At 41.6% G+C, this 21115-nt stretch overlaps 1 protein-coding gene across 1 annotated transcript in view; it reads left to right on the forward strand.

The window, feature by feature from the left end:
* USH2A (usherin) overlaps positions 1-21115 on the forward strand; it is a gene marked incomplete at its 5' end in the record, with an annotated part of 1334617 nt that overhangs the window by 855054 nt on the left and 458448 nt on the right. Inside the window, 4 exons of the mRNA XM_082250984.1 lie at positions 448-776; positions 7008-7130; positions 12284-12447; positions 16681-16890. Coding sequence (XP_082107110.1) covers positions 448-776; positions 7008-7130; positions 12284-12447; positions 16681-16890 — 826 coding nt within the window. The remainder of the gene's footprint in view (positions 1-447; positions 777-7007; positions 7131-12283; positions 12448-16680; positions 16891-21115) is intronic.

Consider the following 21115-nt stretch of genomic DNA (forward strand, 5'->3'; position numbering starts at 1 on the left):
CTCAGCCCCCCTAATACTTACCTGAGCCCATCTCTATCCAGCGATAGATATTGCAGGAGAAACTCTGCTGCCTGGGACTCTTCCTCCTTATTGGCTGAGACAGCAGCAGAGCGCCATTGGTTCCAACTGCTGTCAATCAAAGTCAGCGAGACAATGAGGAGAGAGAGGAGACGGTCCGGGTCTGAATGGACACACGGAGCTGTGACTCGGCTTCAGTGCCCCCATAGCAAGCTGCCAGCAGCACCGAAGAGGGACCCGAGAAGAGGAGGATGCGGGCTGCTCTGTGCAAAACCAACTGCACAGAGAAGGTAAGTATAACATGTTTGTTTTTTTTAAGCAAAAAAAATATAATGAGACTTTAGTATCACTTAAGGGTGACTGGATGCATTGTAATAGCTTATTTTACTTTTCTTTACATAATATGACTCCATAATTGCTCTTTTTCAGATCACATGGAATGTTCCACTTTTACCAAATGGAGAAATAATACGTTATGAAATCCGCATGCCAGACCCTCAAGTTGTGATCAGTGACACTGCGCTATTAAGCTATACAATGACAAATCTTATCCCTTACACCAACTATTCTGTAACGATAGTGGCCTGCTCTGGAGGAGGCCTGTATGTTGGGGGATGTACGGAAAGTCAGCCCACATTGGTTACCACAATGCCGGCACCTCCAGACGGTATAGGCCCTCTCTCTGTAGTTCCTGTCGGTGAGACATTTATTGCAGTTTCCTGGCAGCCTCCTTCAAGGCCTAATGGACCAGATATAAGGTAAGGTCAGGTGTTATAGACCAAGAGGAAAGCAACATTTCCATGTAGAATCCAAAATTATTGGATTAAAACTCCACCTTAGAATAACAAAAATCAGACCTCTACATAATTAGTAAAATAGTGAAAATCTCATGAACCTCTCACCTGTTAAGGTGTTGTCACCATAACCAAGTGCAAACTATACTACTGGGTTTCTCTGAAAATAAGCCCGGGTCTTATATTCATTTTGGCACCAAAAGACACAGTAGGGCTTATTTTCGGGGTAGGTCTTATGTGTAATGTGCTGTCTTCTCTCCCTTCTTGCCTGTCAGGAATACGCTGTGTGAACCTAGTAAAAGTGTTTGTAAAATCCTAGAATCCACTTTATTACTGTTTTATACAATGTCCAATATGTGTGTTTCTGTAATGTAATAGTGTGAAATACCTTCAGTACAGCGACGCTCAGCTAACCTCCCGCTCTGCTCTCCTCTCCTCTCCTTCTCTTCTCATACGGTAGCTGTCAATAGGGGATCTCATCCCCTCCCCACAAAGCGGGTCACAGAAGCGACGAGCATTATAATACAGTGTGAAATACCTTCGGTACAGCGCCGCTTGGTCCTCAGCCGATCCCCCGTTGCTCTTCCTTCTCTTCTCCCCGCTGACAGCTGCGGGTCATGGAAGCACCGAGCGGCACTGTACCGAAGGTATTTTACACAATTATAATATAATGCTCTGCGCTTCTTTCACCCGCTCTGAACATTGTAGAGGGGAGGGGCTGACAGCTATAAGAAGAGAAGGACAGCAGCGGGGGATCAGCTGAGCACCGAGCGGCGCTGTACCGAAGGTATTTTACACTATAAGATTACAGACACAAAATTAGGGCTTATTTTCAGGGTAGGGCTTATATTGGTATATATACCCCAGTATTGAGGATACCAGGGAACCAAGAGGTTACTTAAAGTGACAATGAGCACTTTTTATGTCATGTGCCGTGGTTGAGTTTGTGATTCATATAAGACTGTGGGCTGGATCATTTTTTTCTCGTGTATTTACACAATAGTATTTAGAAATTATTTTTAAATTTTTAATAAAGATAACTTTTGCAGTACCAACCCGTTTATGACTCATTGTCACTTTAAGTAACCTTGTGTGCTGTTACCTGAAAAGTCCTGAAGCTTTAGGCCCCTTTTACACATGCAGACAGTTCAGATCCGCCTGTCAGTTTTTCAGGCGGATCTGAACGGATGCCCCATACATCCCTATGGGGCAGCAGATGTCAGCGGAGACATGTCTGCTGACATCCGATCCTATCCTGTCCGTCAAATCCGGATGGATGGAAACCCTACTTTCCATCCGTCTGGTGGATCGGATCAGAAGAGAACGGACAGGTGGTCCGTTCTCATCCGATTCACCCATAGAGGACAGCGGGGACCTGACAGCTCCGTCCCGCATGCAGAGCAGAGACAGAGCTGCCATCCGCCTGCTCAGCGGGGAATCGGTGGATTCTCTCCAGAGGCTCAATAAAGCAGACCAGGGGATTTGGTTTTGTTTTTTTTTATTTAAAGAGGAAGTAAAGTCCCCCAAAAAAAACGAGGAAAAAAAAGCCCTGTTAAGAGAAAGGCATAATGAGCTAGTATGCATCGCATACTAGCTCATTATGTAGTACTTACCTTAAAACAAAGCCCCCGCCATGCCGCCACCTCAGCGACAGGACGGCGACATGTCCGGCCGTCCTACTTCCGGGTTCGCGTCCTCTGGCCATTTGATTGGTCGGAGGCGCGATTACATCACTCCCGCACCTGCGCGCGGGAGCCGCCGTTCACGGCACTGAGCTCTGAAGGAACGGCACGGGTGGCCGTTCCTTCAGAGCGCCTGTGCCGATGACGTCATCGGCAGTATGCACTCTAAATATCTCCTAAACGGTGCAAGTTTGGGAGATATTTATAGCACCTATAGGTAAGCCTTAATATAGGCTTACCTATAGGTAAAAGTTTGTGAGGTGGGTTTACAACCTCTTTAAAGGGATGAACTTGGATAGGGAATAGGTATGCATGGGATGCCCAGAAATGAAGAACTTTAAACAAACAGATGAGAACCTGCTAATGTCTCTGGCTGCTATGAACTAACTTCAACCACACTGCCCACCCATTGGAGTGATGGTGCAGTTAAAGTAGCTACAAAAAGACTGAAGTTTCAGGTGCAGCTTCTAGCTGTGATGCATGCACCTGGCTGCTCTTGACCCAAGCTAGAGGTACTGGGGTGCACTTGGCTGCCTTGCACTGGCTCAAATCTGTCCCCTGGACCCAGACATGTAAAGTATTGCATTTTACTGTCCTCTCTATAGCCTTGAGGTATGTTGAACAGAAGGCGTTCAGTCCCTTTAAGTAGCACCTTGAATCCAGAGGGCTTCTGCACTGGCCTTACCGCTGTACAGGCTGATTTTGGTTCCCTGGATGTCTACAGCTAATCTTAGCTGAGACTGGACTGGCAAAGGGTGTGAGGCTTCCAGCTTCTCCATCTCTCTCACTTTCTCTCCTGGTCGTCCTCCTGCCCCAGGGGCGGAGCCCCCCCCAGCACAGGGGTCCCTCCAGGCGACTGGACTCTGCTCCCTGACTGCCAGGCTTCTGAGTATCTATAGATTGTTTCCCCACCTTTTGGGCCTCACCTCTCCAGGTATTGGTGGAAATTCCAAAAATATTTAGGCTGCAGCCTCTGTTCCTCCACCCTCTAAGTTCTAGAACTATCCATTGAGTTCTAGAAGCCAGGGGGAGGTAACAGAGAAACAGTCTAATAACAAAAATAACCCATGCTTCTCCACCTACAGAGGGGCCAGGCTAAATTCACCTGCACTAACAAATAGGAGGGTGCTACATGTGGGGTTGATATAGTAAAACTGTGCACAATCTGCTGCAGCTGTGCAGAGAAAGCAATCAGCTTCCAGGTTTTAGTGTCAAAGCTTAATTAAACAATTAAACTAGGTTAGAGGCTGATTGGTTACCACGCACAGCTGCACCAGATTTTGCGCTCTCCAGTTTTAGTAAATTAACCCCATGTTTTTTTTGGAGAGAAAATCCATGTTGTTTTTTTTCAAACAAATTTCCTTACTTAGGCAATCTGCACAGCAACATTTGAGGCTAATTTTTAGGACATGTCAGTGAAGGAAAAAGTGAAAATTTCATGGCAAGATCGGTTTTTCATTTGGCTCATCCTTAGGCCTCATGCACACTGGTACTTTTTTGCAGCTACTGTTTTTGGCTTCTAGCTTTTTTTTCCCTCAGCCAGTAAACTCCCCAGCTTGTTACCCTATGTGTCCATACACACATAGGCTGTTATCAGCATTTTGTGGGCTGGAAAATACCCCAGAAGATTTTGAGAGGAGTTTTTGAGCTGTAAAAACAATCGAACACCAGCAAATGTGGTAAAACGCAGCTAAACTGTGTTTTTGAGCGTTTTTGATCCGATAACATGTATTTTCTTGCTAAAAAACGATAAAAAATGCAGAAAAATGCGGCAAATCCTTAATGCGGAAACACTACTGGGGATTTTAGAACATCCTGCGTACATGAGGCCTTATTACCCATAGCAACCAGTTTCAAGTTTTAATTTTTACAGTCCAGGTTTTTAAATTATTTAGAAAAGTTTACTTTCTGATAAGGTCTATGTAAAATTTGCCTTCAGATCACCTTTCCTAAATTTGTTCCATTTTATGTTCCTTCACTCTCTAAATATCACTGAATTCTTGAAATTAGGTGGCATTTGTTTTTAGTTGCACCTTATATGGCTTATTAAGTCTTCTGAGCAGGGCTACTGTTAGAAGTCACTGGGCCCCGTACAGCCTACCTGGCAGCCCCCCCCCCCCCCCCCCCCTGAATATATCAAGACGATAGCTTCACCAAAAATACACTAAAATCATTATTAGTGGACGCTAACATAACAGTGAACTGTGTGAATTAGCTCTTTTTAATAGTTTTTTTCTTTAAAAAAAAAAAAAAATTTATATATTTTTTATTTTAAAAATTTTAAAAATGTTTACAATTATTTATTTTATTTTACTTTATTTTTTTTTTTTTTTTACAATTTGTTATTTATTTACAGGACAGGGGGTGGGGGGGCATAGTGAAAGGGGGGGGCACACAGGGAGAAGGGGGGAATCAGAAGCAGGCAGAACAGGAAGGGGTATCGGTGTCAGAGAAGCAATTACAGGAAAGGTGCCCTGTGTTTGTGTCTCTCCCTGCAGTAGCTGAAAGCTGGGAGGAGTGGGAGAAACTGGCTTTCAGCTGCTGCAGAGAGCCACACATGGCTTCCTTCTGTCATTGCATTGCCCCTCTACTGACTGCACTGATTCCCATGCTGCTGGGACCCCCCTGTGTGCCTGGGCCCCCTACAGGAGGACTGGTGCCCCCCCCCCCCTATCAGCGGCCCTGCTTCTGAGACTTGGAAGAGCTTTCTTCATTCTGACTTCTACTAAACACCCATAAACTGATTAGTGTGTAGAGAACCAATAGGCTCAGTGGGTCAGTCTAAAAGCCAGGCAGTTTGTATTTTCAGAAGGAAGTCGGTAATGGTAGCACCCATATGCTTGTCTTTCTGTGAGTTTGTGGTGAGGAACACCTAGTACAGATGGTTGTAGAATTTGATAATTTGTTTATAGGCTTTATTGGTTATGGTGGTAGTACGTAGCCAACACATTTTCAGACATATGGGCTTTTTCTTTCTTCAGGGCTGTAGAGAAGTCCTAAACTGTTAAACTGTGAGATACCTCTTCAGCGGGTGATGGGGAAAATCTTCACTCTCTTGAAGTGCTTCTGGCGCTGCTACCTACTGACACTTACTGTACATAAATATGCAGATAATATGTCTCCCTCTGGTCCCATTTGTTTATCTCACCAATCCCTGGACAACAGCACAAGTGAGGGGTTTGCTATTCGACACACCAGGAAGTGTCAAATAATAGTGGTGCAAAGTTTTAACAGACTAATATATATAAACTTTTTTCTTTTTCTTTCGTAGAGTATTGCTGGTGTTAGATTTTACACCTACTGACATTATCACTTTAAGTGCATATAATATTTTTAAGTAATATAAACTGGCTACATGGAAAATTACAGAATTGCGTTTAACAATACTGCTGTCTGGAGACTTTTCCCATATGAATAAATGTGCATGGTTGTGCAATGCGAGGTTGCATATTTATACAACAGTAATTTCCTAAAAATATCTGATTGGCACTAGGCCTATCCAGTACTAGGACAGGTTCATTTAGTGCCCAGGGCAAGGTTGCACAACTGTGCTCCCTCCCCCAATGTTAATGCATGCCTTAGAATAGGTTTACTGCTCTGTATCCATTCTCTGTCACCCTGCTCCTCCGCAGCTGTCCCTCTAGCCCACCCCTTGTCCCAGCCATGGTTCCATCTAATGCAGTGTTTTTCAAGCAGGGTTCCTTTTGGGTTTCCACAAACATGCAACCCAGTTTGTTGTCCTGGATCAGAGATGGATGACAACTCTGTGATCGGGGGTGGGGTAGGAACGCTCACTCTGTGATGGGGGGATTCTGACACTGTGATGTGGGAATTCTGTGGTGATGGGGGACCTCTGAAGTATAGGGGGGACTTTTATGTATTGGGGTGACTCTGACATGTAAGGGGGCATTAATGTGAAGAGGGGGCTCTGACCTGATGGGGAGACCTCTGTTGTGAAGGGGGCCATCTGATGTGAAGTTAATTTAATGAAGGGGGTTGTGTGCATCGTTCCAAGCTCAGGCTTCCCATTGATAAGCAAAATTTATGATTTTCTTTTACATTTTAGACAAGGATGCCTCAAGATTTTGCATACTTTTAAAAGGTGCTGCAACTGAAAATAGGTTGAGAAAAGCCAATAGAATGGCTACGGAAGAAAAAAAAAAGATAAAAAATGATAAAAAATAATTTATCAATAATTTATTTTTATAATCACAGATAAAATAAAAACATAAGCTGCAGGCATATAGAGGAAATGTTTTGCTTTTAATAGCATGCTGGTTGATGCAATTTTCCCCGATAAAACCCTCTTGGAGATGTCATGTGTTAATGTATTTCTTGTAAAAAAAAAAAAGACTTTTTTTTTTTTCCTGTAGCAAAATAAGTTTGGAACCCTCAACATGTTTATCTGAGCAATTTTGCAGCTGTAAAAACAAAATAATGTTTGAAAACCCCCGTTTTTGTTTAATAATATTAGTGGAGATAATCCGTGCGCTTTGCTTGTCTTTTGTGTTAGATTTGAACTCTTGAGACGCACAATCCTGCAACCACTTGCATCAAATCCCCCTAAAGATTTAAATCTGTGGCAGAATATTTACTCAGGAACTCGGTGGTTCTATGAAGATAAGGGTCTTAGCAGGTAAGATTACAAAACGGTGAAAAAAAAAAAAAACAAGTGCTGGCATTTTTAATAGAGAGTATAAACAGCGGCGAACACAATTTTATAGCAGCTTTGTGTACATCACAGTGTAATGAAATGGAATATGTGAAATTTATCTTCTCTTCGGCTAAAAGAAAAATTTATTTGGGTTTTGATGGCGTCTACTTTGACGGAAATCCTAAGAGCACCGCTACATGGGCGACATTTCATTCTCTGTAACCTAAAAATTGATGCTCCCCTGCTGCTTGTTTATTATGCAAATGCTTATTACTATTTAAAGTGCACCTGTCAGTGCTGAAAGTTAGTAAGCTAGTATATCGGTAATTAATGAGGACCTGTACTGTAAAAAATAAGGCAAGCAAAGGAAGCCTTATTACTGTATTGGAAGCTGCTGTAGAAAAGGGTAAGGAAAGCTGAAAAACTGCACTTTAAGGCTCCATTCACACCTGAGCGTAGAGATTTATTGGTATTTTTCAGGCATTTTTTTAAGCGTTTTTGCAACTTTTTTTAAAGCATTTTTGCAGCTTTTTTAAAGTTTTTTTGCAGTTTTTTACAAGCTTTTGTTAAGGCATTTTTGCAGCTTCAGGTGTTTTTGTTTAGCCAATAGAAAGCACTAAGGGGAGGAGAGGGCGAGGAAATTATAGGGGTAGACATGTACAATTCAGATCGGCTAAAAATTATCAACCGATTCGAATTCTGTGTGAAGAATAGCTGGTTGTTAAGCAGTGGGCTGGGAAGCTGGTGGCCACATCCTTAACAACTGATGAGTTATCAGCTGTCAGCGGGCTTCCCCACTGACAACTGAATGTAAAAAAAATGCTGGCAATAAAAAGTAAACAGAAAAAACAATGTGGGGTCCCGCCCCCCCAATCCATACTAGGCACTTTGGGTCTGGTATGGATTTTAGGGGGAACCCCACGCCACAATGTAAAGAAAAACAGCCTGGGCCTTCCCGTCCCGTCCCCCAAATCCATACCAGACCCTTATCCAAGCATGCAGCCCAGCAGGCCAGGAAAGGAGGGAGGAGCACCCCCCTCCTGAACCATACCAGGCCCCATGCCCTCAACATAAGGGGGGTTCTTTGGGGCAGGGGGGCTCTGCCACCCTCCACCCCAAAGCACCTTGTCCCCATGTTGGTTGGGACAAGGGCCTCTTCCCTGCAACCCTGAGCTGTGGTTATGGGGGTCTGCGGGTGGGGTGGCTTATTGGAATCTGGAAGCCCCCTTTAATAAGGGTGCCCCCAAATACCAGCCCCTCCCCCCATGTAAATGAGTATGGGGTACATACATAGTACCCCTACCCATTCACCAAAAAAGTGTAAAAAGTGAATAAAGACAAAACAAGGATTTTTGACAAGTCCTTTATTAAAAAATAACAATGTCCCCCAATGTAGATCCACCTCACACCGCCCACCGCACCCCCGCACCTGAAAAAAGAAAAATGTTACGCCCGTGACGAAGGCTAACTGCTGACTGCCTGCTCCTCCATGTGACATTTTTTGTATAGCGAAGGGGCAGAGTCACCCAATGACATCAACAGGTGACCCCCACCCCCATGTGATGTGACCAACCGGTGCATGCTTGTTTTGTCTTTATTCACTTTTTACACTTTTTTGGTGAATAGGTAGGGGTATTATGTACCCCATATGCATTCACATGGGGGGCAGAATCTGGGGAATCTTATTAAAGGGGGCTTCCATATTCCGATAAGTCTCCCAACTGCAGAACCCCACAACCGTAGCCTAGGGTTGTGGGGAGGAGGTCCTTGCCCCCCCCCCTTTTTCTGGCCTGCTGGGCTGCATGCTCGGATAAGGGTCTGGTATGGATCTTGGGGGGGACCCAACCGCATTCTTAAAAAACATTTTGGCATGTTTTTTGCTGTTTTTTTTGGTTTATTTTTCATTGCCGGCATTCTTTTATCACATTCAGCTGTCAGTGGGGGAGCCTCATCGGTTGTTACTGCCCGTCCCACTGCTTAACAACCACCTATTCTTCACACAGAATTTGAATCTGTCTATTGAATCCTTCTAAAAATTTGGAATTTGGTAGAAAATTAATAAACAAAACAAAATTTAATGAAACAAAACAAATGTTTCCGTTGTGAACATGTCTAATCAAGGGTGGAGAGCTGCTGCTTGAGCAGGAAACAAGCAAGAAAACGCTTGTAAAACGATCAAGTCCCATGTTTTCAGGCATTTCTATTGAAGTATATGGGGCCAAAAATGCCTGTAATCTGACGAAAAGAAGCTCATGTACTTTTTTGAGCGATAGGCGTTTTGCTTCAGGCGACAGAATGCTCAAGTGTTAACAGGGGCCATTAAAATGAATAGAATTTGGCTAGTTGGGTGTTCTTGAGCTTCACACTTGATCCATTTTCAAGCTGAAAATCTCTCAGGTGTGAACGGGGGCCTAATTGGGATTGCTTTTGAGCAATTAACAACAACATCTTTGCTTACTTTTTCTTTTGTAAGGTTGTTAGTTTTTAAATTTTACTTATTTATTTTTGTGACTGATTAGAGGCCAGTGGTGACCTTTCACTGCTGTCCTGCTAATACCAATTTTTTCTATTTTTTTGTTGCAAAAAAAGTAAGAAAAAAAGAAATATACTGATATAGATACACATTATATAACCAAAAGTATTGGGACACCTGCCTATACACACACATGAACTTTAATGGCATCCCAGTCTTAGGGCTCTTTCACACGGGCTTTCCGTGTGAAAGGTCCGCTGCGGGACTTTTTTTTTTTTTTTTCACGGAGCGGATGACATTTCTGTCATCCGCTCCGTAGGTCCGCATATCATCCCATCCGTTTGCGGATGATATGCGGACCTAATGTAAGTCTATGGGGATTGCGGATGTCAGCGGATGACACCGCTGACATCCGATTTTCCTTCCTTTCCGTTTTTTGAACGGAACAAAAATAGGGTTCTGTTCCGTTCGAAAAAACGGAACAGAACTGAAAGGAAGAAAATCGGATGTCAGCGGATGGTATTCCGCTGACATCCGCAATGCCATAGACTTACATTATGTCCGCAAATCATCCGCAAAAAAATAGGATGATTTGCGGACATACGGAAAGCCCATGTGAAAGAGCCCTTAGTCTGTAGTGTTTAATATTGAGTTGGCCCACCCTTTGAAGCAATAACAGTTTTAACTCTTTTGGGAAGGCTGTCCACAAGGTTTAGGAGTGTGTCTATGAGAATGTTTGACCATTCCACAGAAGCGCATTTGTGAGGTCAGGCACTGATGTTGGACAGGAAAGCCTGGCTCGCAATTTTCACTCTAATTCATCCAAAATGTGTTATATCGGGTTGAGATAAGGACTCTGTTCAGGTCAGTCAAGTCCCCCCCAAACTCCTTCAACCATGTCTTTATGGACGCTGCTTTGTGTACTGGTCCAAATCATATGGTGGAAGAGCAATTATAGTGTGGGGCTGTTTTTCAGGGTTGGGCTTAGTCCTTTAGTTCCAGTGAAGGGAACTCTTAAGGCAGCAGCATACCAGGACATTTTGGACAATTTCATGCTCCCAACTTTGAGAGAACAGTTTGGGGATGGCCCCTTCCTGTTCCAACATGACTGCACACCAGTGTACAAACAAGGTCCATAAAGACATGGATGAGTGAGTTTGGGATGGAGGAACTTGACTGCCATGACCTCAACACAATAGAACACCTTTGTGATAAATTAGAGTGGAGACGGTGAGTCAGGCCTTCTCGTACAACATCAGTGCCTGACCTCATAATGTGCTTCTGGAAGAATGGTCAAACATTCCCATAGACACACTCCTAAATCTTGTGGAAGAGACAGAAGAGACAAAGCTATTATAGCTGCAAAGGGTGGGCCAACTCAATATTGAACCCTACGGACTAAGACTAAAATGCCATTAAAGTTCATGTGCGTGTAAAGGCAGGCGTCCCAATACTTTTGGTAATATAGTTTATATAAACCCTCCTAGTGCTGAGCCTGTTAACACACAGGGTCAGCACCATGGACAGCACTTACAAATGTGCATTTAAAAGAGAAGTACAGCCAAAGCTTGTTTGGCTTTACTTCTCCTGTAGATCATAGGAGTGCAGTTTTTTTGTGCACTCCTGTGACCCGCTTTCAGCAGAGAGTGGGCTGAAGTCCGCTTTCTGCTGATGTCACAGAACTAGTCCAGGTCCAGACTCCACCCCTCCACAGCTCAGCCCTCCAGTGCTGATTGACAATCACTAGCTCTCTGCTCATGGAGCTGTGAGAACCGAGCAATCGCTTGGTTCACAGTGTAGAGGCACCAGGGGACCGATGCAGCATCAGACTGATAATGCATCCACCTAGGTAAGTATGAATAAAAAAAAACAGAAACCCATACTTCTTTTTTAAGCATCCACTGTTTTAAACTGTTCAAAAATGGTGAAGTCAGTAATCCTGGTTAAGTTGTTCCAGATCAGAAAAAGCTCATGGCAGTGGACATTGTTCTTCTGTGTTTGACATGCATTAGAAACACAATTTAAATGCAGGTCAGCAAAATCCTATTGACTTTAATAGTACATATGACAGTTCATTCAGAGACTGCGTTTAACCTGCCTTGTGTTGCGTTGCATTTTATTTTTGGACACAACATGTCCTATTGAAGTGTATTTGATCTTCAGGCAAAGCAGGCCAGTCGCAGCCTTTTCCTGTCAAATGCTGCATTTTCCCTTTTGAATGGAAAGCCCAACCTTTGACAAGAATCCCCATTGATATGAACTCTGAAAGCATAAAAGACAGAGGACAGCCAGGCAGCTAGCATTTTTATAAGGTGGTCTAAGGAGAGTCTTTTTTTCTTGCATGAGCTGTCTTTTTTTTTTTTAAAGAATAAACATTTAACAGCTCGCTATGTAGATCTTTTTGAACTGTTACCCTAGATATCATTTCTGGCAATAACTGATCACTACCAAGATTACACAAACCCGTGTAGCGCTGTCTTTCCTGGTTGCCTGCTGGATGACCTTTTTAAAAATATGATTGCCAAACCTAGCAATGGTAAATGTGTCTGGAAGTTATTTTAAAATGTTGCCAACTTTACATTATATGCAAAACATCCTTTAGTGTTCAAATGTGCTTAGGGTAAACCTATCCTAAATGCATTCTTATTTTCTGCATTTTCAGGTACACGTCTTATGAATACAGGCTAATCGTACATAATGTAGTAGGATATGCGTTCAGTTCTGACGTAATTGGGATGACCCTTCCTGGTCCTCCTATAAGGGGAAGTCATTTTACTGCTCAGGCTGTTAACCATACTGACATTGAAGCATCATGGAGCCAACCCAGTAAGTGCTCATTGTGCCATTTACAAATACCATGTATGTGTGTATGTATCCGTGTGAGTACTGAGAGTAATTTACTAAAGCAAAAAAACAAGAGTAAAATAAATGGAAATGATATACCTTCATCACCAGCCCAAATGGGAAGGTCATAGTGATCACTACCCCTAGATCTATCAGATCCTATATTGATGTTTAATGCACATTGAACATTCAGAAAATGTTGCTTGTGTGCATTCTGTTCAAAAAACGTTCACTATTTCATGAAACATTTATCTAAAAAATAAAAGAAACCGAATTGGACATTTTTTGCTAGCTAGTATGCTGTGCATGTGCCAAGTGATGTGCTGAGTAAAAAAAAAAACACATATATTGTGCTACTGGAGCAAATAAGCAAGGTGTCTTTGGGTATTTATCATTAGAAGTCTGAATTGAAAACAACAGTGTATGGAATCTGGGACTCTGCTTGGTGTGTGAACTTATGCACATTTACACTAGAGGTCGGAGGTGCGATAAACATAGGTGGTGGAGCTGTGGTTTTACCACCCCCTTAAGCTGCAAAGGTAGCCAGATAGGGTTGTACACATGCAGCAAAAATGATATCCCCTGTTATGTTTGGTGGGCAGTACCACCTAGGAACATGAACTGCTCAAGTGTCTGGGGCAACACCACAAACACAAGCCAAAGGCTAGGCTCATAGCTGTGGGGCAGTATTTTCATTCAAAAAGCCCACTCAGCTGTAAAAAAAAGGTGTTCAGGGGCCTCCTCTTGATTTAAGGATTCAATCCAAGCTCTCTGATTTCTCCTGTTCTAAATTGTATTGTAATTGTACTGTCTGTCCTCATGTTGTAAGCACTGCACAAACTGTTGGCTCTATAAAAATCCTGTATACCAAAAATAATAATCAATGTTCACATGCATATAATGTGCATATGCTTTTGTTCACATCTTGACTTTTCAGTTTTTCTTTATTTTTTTTTCTTTATGGATTTGATAGAAGTCAGAGAGATGTAAATCATCTTAAAGCAGTTGTAAACCTGAAAAAAAAAAAAAACTGCAAGACAAAGGCATAATGAGCTAGTATGCATAGCATACTAGCTCATTATGTATTACTTACCTTAGAACGAAGCCCCGACACGGACCCCTGGACACCGCTGTGAGAGCCGACATGATCCCTCGGCGTCTCTTCCGGGTCATTCACCAAGGTCAACTCAAGTGGCCTGTACAGAGTCCCGACTTCAGCCCTAATAAACATTTGTGAACCTCCTGTCACTTGGTTTGTCATGGCTGCAAGAGTCTTGAGGACATGTCACCACAGGAGATACCAAGATATGCAAGAAACCAGCATGTAATTAGACATGTGTAGTTTGTTTCGTTCTGAATCAAAATTCAGACTAAGGGCAGCCAATACATTGGATGAAATGTGAAAGAGTTTTCTTTCGAAAATCTTATCTAAGACATTTCAAATGAATTTTGCACCATTAGTGGGCCGCAGCAACAGACGATTTTCATGTAGCCATAGAACAGTGGTTCTTAACCTTGTTGGAGGTACTGAACCCCACCAGTTTCATATGCGCACTCACCGAACCCTTCTTAATTGAAAAAATAAAATATGATTTTTTTAAATTCAAAACATAGGTATATATTTAGATATATATTTATACATAGGTGCACAAAATGAACAAAACCATAAAAAAAAAAAAAAAAAAAGGCTCCATAGCTCAGGGGTTAGAGCACTGGTCTTGTAAATCAGGGGTCGCGAGTTCAAATCTCGCTGGGGCCTCCCTGCAAGTGTTGGTGACTGTATCTCAAAAAACAAAACCATTAAGAACAAAGAACAAAACCATTAAAACATGGGGTGTCAGGAGGGCATACCATGGGGTGTCAGGAGAGAACACACTGAGGGGGGAGGTGTTGGGAGGGCATACTATGGGGTATCAGGAGGGCACACACTGGGGGGGCTGGGAGAACATACCATGGGGTATCAGGAGGGAACACACTGGGGGGAGGTGTTGGGAGGGCATTCCATGGGGTATCAGGAGGACATACACTGGGGGGGGGGGTTTTGGGAGGGCATACCATGGGTTATCAGGAGGGCACACACTGGGGGGGTTGGGAGGACATAGCATGGGGTGTCAAGAGGGAACACACTTTGGGGAGGTGTTTGGAGGGCATACCATGGGGTGTTAGGAGGGCACACATTGGGGGGGAGGTGTTGGGAGAGCATTCCATGGGGTATCAGGAGGGCACACACCAGGGGGTATTCACAATGCTTTATTGAGCTAAATGAAAAGGACATGCATTTCCATCTGTCAGCTAACAGCACCTCTATGCTAAGTTGCAGTAACTCAGCAGACGTAGCATAGAGGTCCTTGTAAACGAATCCACCATGTACAGCTAGCTGAGCCTACCTCCAGGAACATTCACTCGGCTCCCTCTGCTCAGCTGCTCACACTTCCCTCTTCCTGGCGGGCGCGATCTCCGTGGTCAGGTACATCCCCATCCCGCCCACTCACGCAGCAAGCAGCCTGCAAAAGATAGGCTGGAAACCTGCTGGGGGAGGTACAGGGGGCGGAGTGTCAAGTGTCTATGTGTAATGGCTGTGAGTTGTCCTGACCGCAGCTCTGATTTCCCGGGGTGCACTTGGCCTCACAATCAGTAATATTTTCTCGGGGGGAGCAATTGCCCCTTTGTCCCCCCCCCCCCCGCCGAACCCCAGAGACTGACTCACCGAACCCCTGGGGTTCGATCGAACCCAGGTTAAGAACCACTGCCATAGAATTTGGGTGATCGGCATGTTGAAAATTTTTTGAAAAACAAATGATTTGCTAATCAATGATAGGAGAATCGTATGAGAAATATAATAAAAAGAAATGCGCATGAGCACAAGAAAAGAAAATTCCTAGAAAGAAAAGAAGATTCCCTGCCACAAAATCTCTTTTTTGTATCCACATGAGGTGACAGTGAAGGCTTGGTTGGTCAAATTTCAAAATCAATGGTGGCACATCGGATCACAAAGCGCAAGAAATGTCTCATTTTCGAAAGAAAATCATTCGAAAATTGACCCATGTATGGTCTGCATAAATTTTCATTATTCAGAGATTTGGATGTGTCCAAAGTTCCGAATTACAATTGTAACCAATTTAAACAAATCCAAAATAATGAAACAAAATTTTGTCTGAAATAAAAAATTATTGGAATTTGAAATCAAATTCAAAATGTAAACATATTGCTGGCTATTTCTGATTTAATCCGAAGACTATATGTTTAGCCGTCCTCCGAAAAGAAAATAATAAATCAGAACAGAATAGAAAATAATAGAATCAAATTGAAAAGTAGAGAAACAAATAGAAGAGAGTAAAATAGAAAGAATATAGTTGTTTTCTGAAATTCAAATTTCAAATAGAAAAGAATAGAATAGAAAAAAATAGAATAGAATTTAACAAAATACAATAGAAAGTATTTAGCCGTCTTCCGAAATTCCAATTTCATATAGAATAGAACAAGCTGTTCTTCACAATGAATTTGGATAATTTAGATATTTTCTATTCAAATTTGATTTAAATAATTTGAAATCTACTGGAAAATTTTAATCCAGTCGAAGACAACAAACAACTAAAATAAACTAATTTAGTTATGAATGCAAGGAAATACAATTAGTAACTTAACGAATTGATCCAAAAAATTTTTTTCGTTCTGCACATGTTCACATGTAATACAATAACCCAACACTCATACTTAGATATTGGATATGGAAAGAGCTAACTTTAAAATGTCCAATAATCCTTACACACAAGTTGAAATTTAACATCATTCTGAAAGCTGGAATGCTTGGACATGACTTAAGCTGGCCATACACCGCCTGCCTGATTGCATACAATTTGTAAGTGTTTAGGTTTGACCTAATATATGATTTTGGTAAATCTAGAGGAAAGTTGTACAAGAATATTGTATAATGTATGGCCAGCCTTAGAGACACGTATCCAGTCTGCAGTTGCATGTATTTGATGTTTATATAGCGCATGATAGGTGAGGTTAGGCAGGATATAGCCTTTTGTCAGGAGGCAGATTTGAGATTCCCTAGGGAAGGTTATTGTTGCCTATGAAAATTGTGGTCTCAGAATAAAGTATTCATATACTGCATGGATGGAAACAACCTAGATAGTGGCTACTGTAACTAATTGATGTGTTTCTGGAGGTGCTGTTTTGTTATAAGAAATACATTCTCCTCTCTTCCAGCTGTGCAGGATTTACAAGGTGATGTAGATCATTACAGGCTGATACTGAGCTCGCCCAGGTATAACAAGACGCTAACATTCCCGGCAGATGTGAAGAAGACGGTAATTGGCGGCCTGTACCCACACACCAAGCATCAGCTCTATCTGGAAGTCTCCAATGGAGTCCATAGCATAAGCAGCAGCTGGGTGCACGTGACAACCCCGGATGGAGGTTTGTACCGACAACCACTTTACCAGCTCTGAGAACTAAATGGATTGATTTTGCAAGGTTGAAGTCAGTCAGCCTTGGATTTTTAAAATGCCTTTTCATTAAATGAGAGAGAGGGGAAAAAAAGGTTTAAATGGTCTAAAATGTATCGTTGACTTGAGAAGGAAGATCAATAAGAGGCCCACAGAGACAAGAGCCTACCGCTATAATCGCAAATATTAGCCTTATCTGAACTCGCTCTCCCGTGTCATGCCGCGGCCTGTTTATAGAGAGGTGCAAGAAAAATTCCAAAGCTTTGTCATTCTTTTTCATTTCATGATACTGTATATATATATATATATATATATGTGTGTGTGCGTGTGTATATACACTGCTCAAAAAAAGTAAAGGAACACTTTGAAAATACACTAAAAACACATCAGATCTCAATAGGGAAAAATCTCATGCTGAATATCTATACTGATATGGGTAATGTGTTAGGAGGGAGATCATGCCACATCATTTGATGGAAATTAAAATTATCAACCTACAGAGGGCTGAATTCAAAGACAACCTAGAAATCAAAGTGTAAAAATTATGCAGCAGGCTAGTCCATTTTGCTGAAATTTCATTGCAGCAACTCAGAATGGTACTCAGTACTTCATATGGCCCCCATGTGCTTGTATGCATGCCTGACAACATCAGGACATGCTCCTAATGAGACGATGGATGATGTCCTGGGGGATTTTCTCCCAGATCTGGACCAGGGCATTACTGAGCTCCTGAACAGTCTGAGGTGCAACCTGCAGCATCGGATGGGCCAAACCATAATGTCCCAGAGGTGTTCTATTGGATTTAGGTCAGACGAGCGTGGGGGCCATTCAATGGTATCAATTCCTTCATCCTCCAGGAACTGGCTGCATACTTTTGCCACATAAGGCCACAAATTGTCATGTACCAGGTGGAACCCAGAACCCACTGCACCAGCGTAGGGTCTGACAATAGGTCCAAGGATTTCATCCTAATACCTAATGGCAGTCACTGTGCCATTGTCTAACCTGTAGAGGTCTGTACATTCCTCCATAGATATGCCTCCCCAGACCATCACTGACCCACCACCAAACCAGTCATGCTGAACGATGTTACAGGCAACATAACGTTCTCTATGGCTTCTCCAGACCCTTTCAGGTCTGTCACATGTGCTCAGGGTGAACTCACTCTCATCTGTGAAAAGCACAGGGTGCAAGTAGACCTGCCAATTCTGGTGTTCAATGGCAAATGCCAATCGAACTCCACGGTGACAGACAGTGAGCACAGGGCCCACTAGAGGACGTCGGGCCTCCAGGCCACCCTCATGAAGTCTGTTTCTGATTGTTTGATCAGAGAAACACAGCAAACCTTCTGGCATTGGTACATATTGATGTGCCTTCCTGGAGGAGTTGGATTGCCTTTGCAACCCCTATATGGTCCAGGTATCGTATATACAGTGCCTTGAAAAAGTATTCATACCCCTTGAAATTTTCCCCTTTTTTTCATGTTACAACCAAAAATTTAAATGTATTTAATTGGGATTTTATGTAATAGAACAACACAAAGTGGCACATAATTGTGAAGTGAACGGAAAATGATAAATGGGTTTCAACATTTTTTTACAAATAAGTATCTGAAAAATGTTGCGTACATTTGTATTCAGCCCCCATTACTCTGATACCCCTAACTAAAATCTAGCGGAACCAATTGCCTTCAGAAGTCACCTAATTAGTAAATAGAGTCTACCTGTGTGTAATTTAATCTCAGTATAAATACAGCTGTTCTGTGAAGCACTCAGAGGCTTGTTAGAGAACCTTAGTAAACAAACAGCATCATGAAGGCCAAGGAACACACCAGACAGGTCAGGGACAAAGTTATGGAGACGTTTAAAGCAAGGTTAGGTTATAAAGAAATATCCCAAGCTTTGAACACCTCACGGAGCACTGCTCAACGTTCAATTCATCATCCAAAAATGGAAAGAGTATGGCACAACTGCAAACCTAGCAAGACATGGCCGTCCACCTAAACTGACAGGCCGGGCAAGGAGAGCATTAATCAGAGAATCTGTTAACAGGACAATTATTAGTCGTGTACTCCACAAATCCTGCCTTTATGGAAGAGTAGCAAGAAGAAAACCATTGTTGAAAGAAAGCCATAAGAAGTCCCGTTTGCAGTATGCGAGAAGCCATGTGGGGGACACAGCAAACGTGTGGAAGAAGGTGCTCTGGTCAGATGAGACCGTTTTTCATCCGTTGTCATCCGTTTTTCATCCGTTGTCATCCGTTTTTCATCCGTTGTCATCCGTTTTCATCCGTTGTCATCCGTTGTCATCCGTTTTCATCCGTTGTCATCCGTTTTTCGTCCGATCCGTTTTTTTTGACGGATGAAAAATAGGGCATTCATCCGTTCAAAAAAACGGACATTGACGGAAGCGGATGAAAACGGATGTTAATGGATGATCATTCGTTGTCATCCGTTTTTACATAGAGATACATTGATGTCCGTTTTTCATCCGTCAACGGATGGATGTAAAACGGACAAACAGACAGCATGTGTGAAAGGGGCCTTAGTGGAAACTTCTACACCCAGACTAAGAGTGTGCATATATTTTAATCATTTTTTAAATATGTGCGTTAAAGTTTGAAATTAATTGGTTCTACCAACGATATTGTCAATTTTTGCAGATATTGGGCACTCGGGTTAATTTGCTTTTATCTCACACTGTAATTTATATTCACTGCCCCTTTAAATCTAAACACATATCGCACAGTCTATCTCATTTTTTGACTTTATAAAAACTCATTATAAACACTATCATATCATTACCTCCCAAGCAAGTGTTCCAGGTCATTAAAATCCTCTTAAAGGAAGGCCTTTAATTTCCACCTTGATACCAAAGGTTACCACCTTCTTCTTCTTTTTTTGTTTTGTTTATTAAAAAAAAAAAAAATAGAAATAATATATTACCCAGTGACAAGATGGGGCAATATTTTTGCATAGCTATTCCCGCCATCCCTGAATAACGGCGTAGTTAAGGCACAGGAAATTTTATTTCTAAATTAGATGGTGATATTAACTACTGTGTGATAATCAACATTCTAGATCATTTACCTAACGATAATGCCACGCTATTGCTTGATGTAATTTACAGGGTGATCTCTATAATGTTCTTTAGGTCAAACGCAATTCCACTTTGCCATTATAGAGATGGAGCTATTACCCGTACAAACTTAATTTCAATTGGGCCGAACTTTATCAATAAAGGAACTGCTGGTTATAATGGAAGTACAAGCAAATTTAAAAAAAATGTTTTATTCTATCTATATGATCACTGAAATATTGGTATATGTGTTTTTAAAGAGAAACTGTATTTAAAAATGAAAGGGGAATTTATTTCACATCTTTAAAGTGGACCTTTTAGTCAGGGGCATAACTATAGATCATGAGGCACCATAGCAAAATTTTGATAACAAGAATTGTAGTAGCAATAATAATAATAACCATCACAGTATCTTAAAAACATATAACTACAGCACTATTACTCTAATAATCATTATTCATTAACCCTAAAAATCAAAATCAATAGCAATGCAAATAAAGATAACTATACACAATAACAAGAGTATAAATAGTAAATATAAAGTGATGCTAGTGTCTTTAAATTTATATAATGTAATAACCCTATAACAATCCATGTCATTGAAATTATGTACATTAAAAATCCGATGTCTTGAAGTGTGGCTAAAGGCAAAACTATTTTTTTTTTCATTTTTGATAGTGTAAACAACTAAAATTAGACTCAACTAAATTTTAAGGCACCCAACACAGTCATATTTAAAAAACATAAACATAATAAATACCATAATAACCCTATGACAATCCATGTCATTAAATTGATGTGCATGAAAAAGCCGATGTCCTAAAGTGTAACTAAAGACAAAACTATTTTTTTTTTTGGATGGTGGAAACAACAGAAATTAGACCCAGCAGACTTTTAAGGCACCCACACAGTTATATAAAAACCAAATTATTACATAAATGTATGCATATAATTAAAATCCAAAAATAATACAATTATAGAAGCACATTCACATAGAACATCAAGTAGTTACAATTCATCTGAAGGGTGTTTCTCAATGGTGGCATACAAAACTTTATACTTATGTACATCCAATATACTTAATGTGCGTCCTACACCATTTGATGTTCCTGCAATATT

This window comes from Pelophylax lessonae (genome assembly GCF_965119305.1).
Source record: "Pelophylax lessonae genome assembly, chromosome: 3".
NCBI classification, from domain to species: domain Eukaryota; kingdom Metazoa; phylum Chordata; class Amphibia; order Anura; family Ranidae; genus Pelophylax; species Pelophylax lessonae.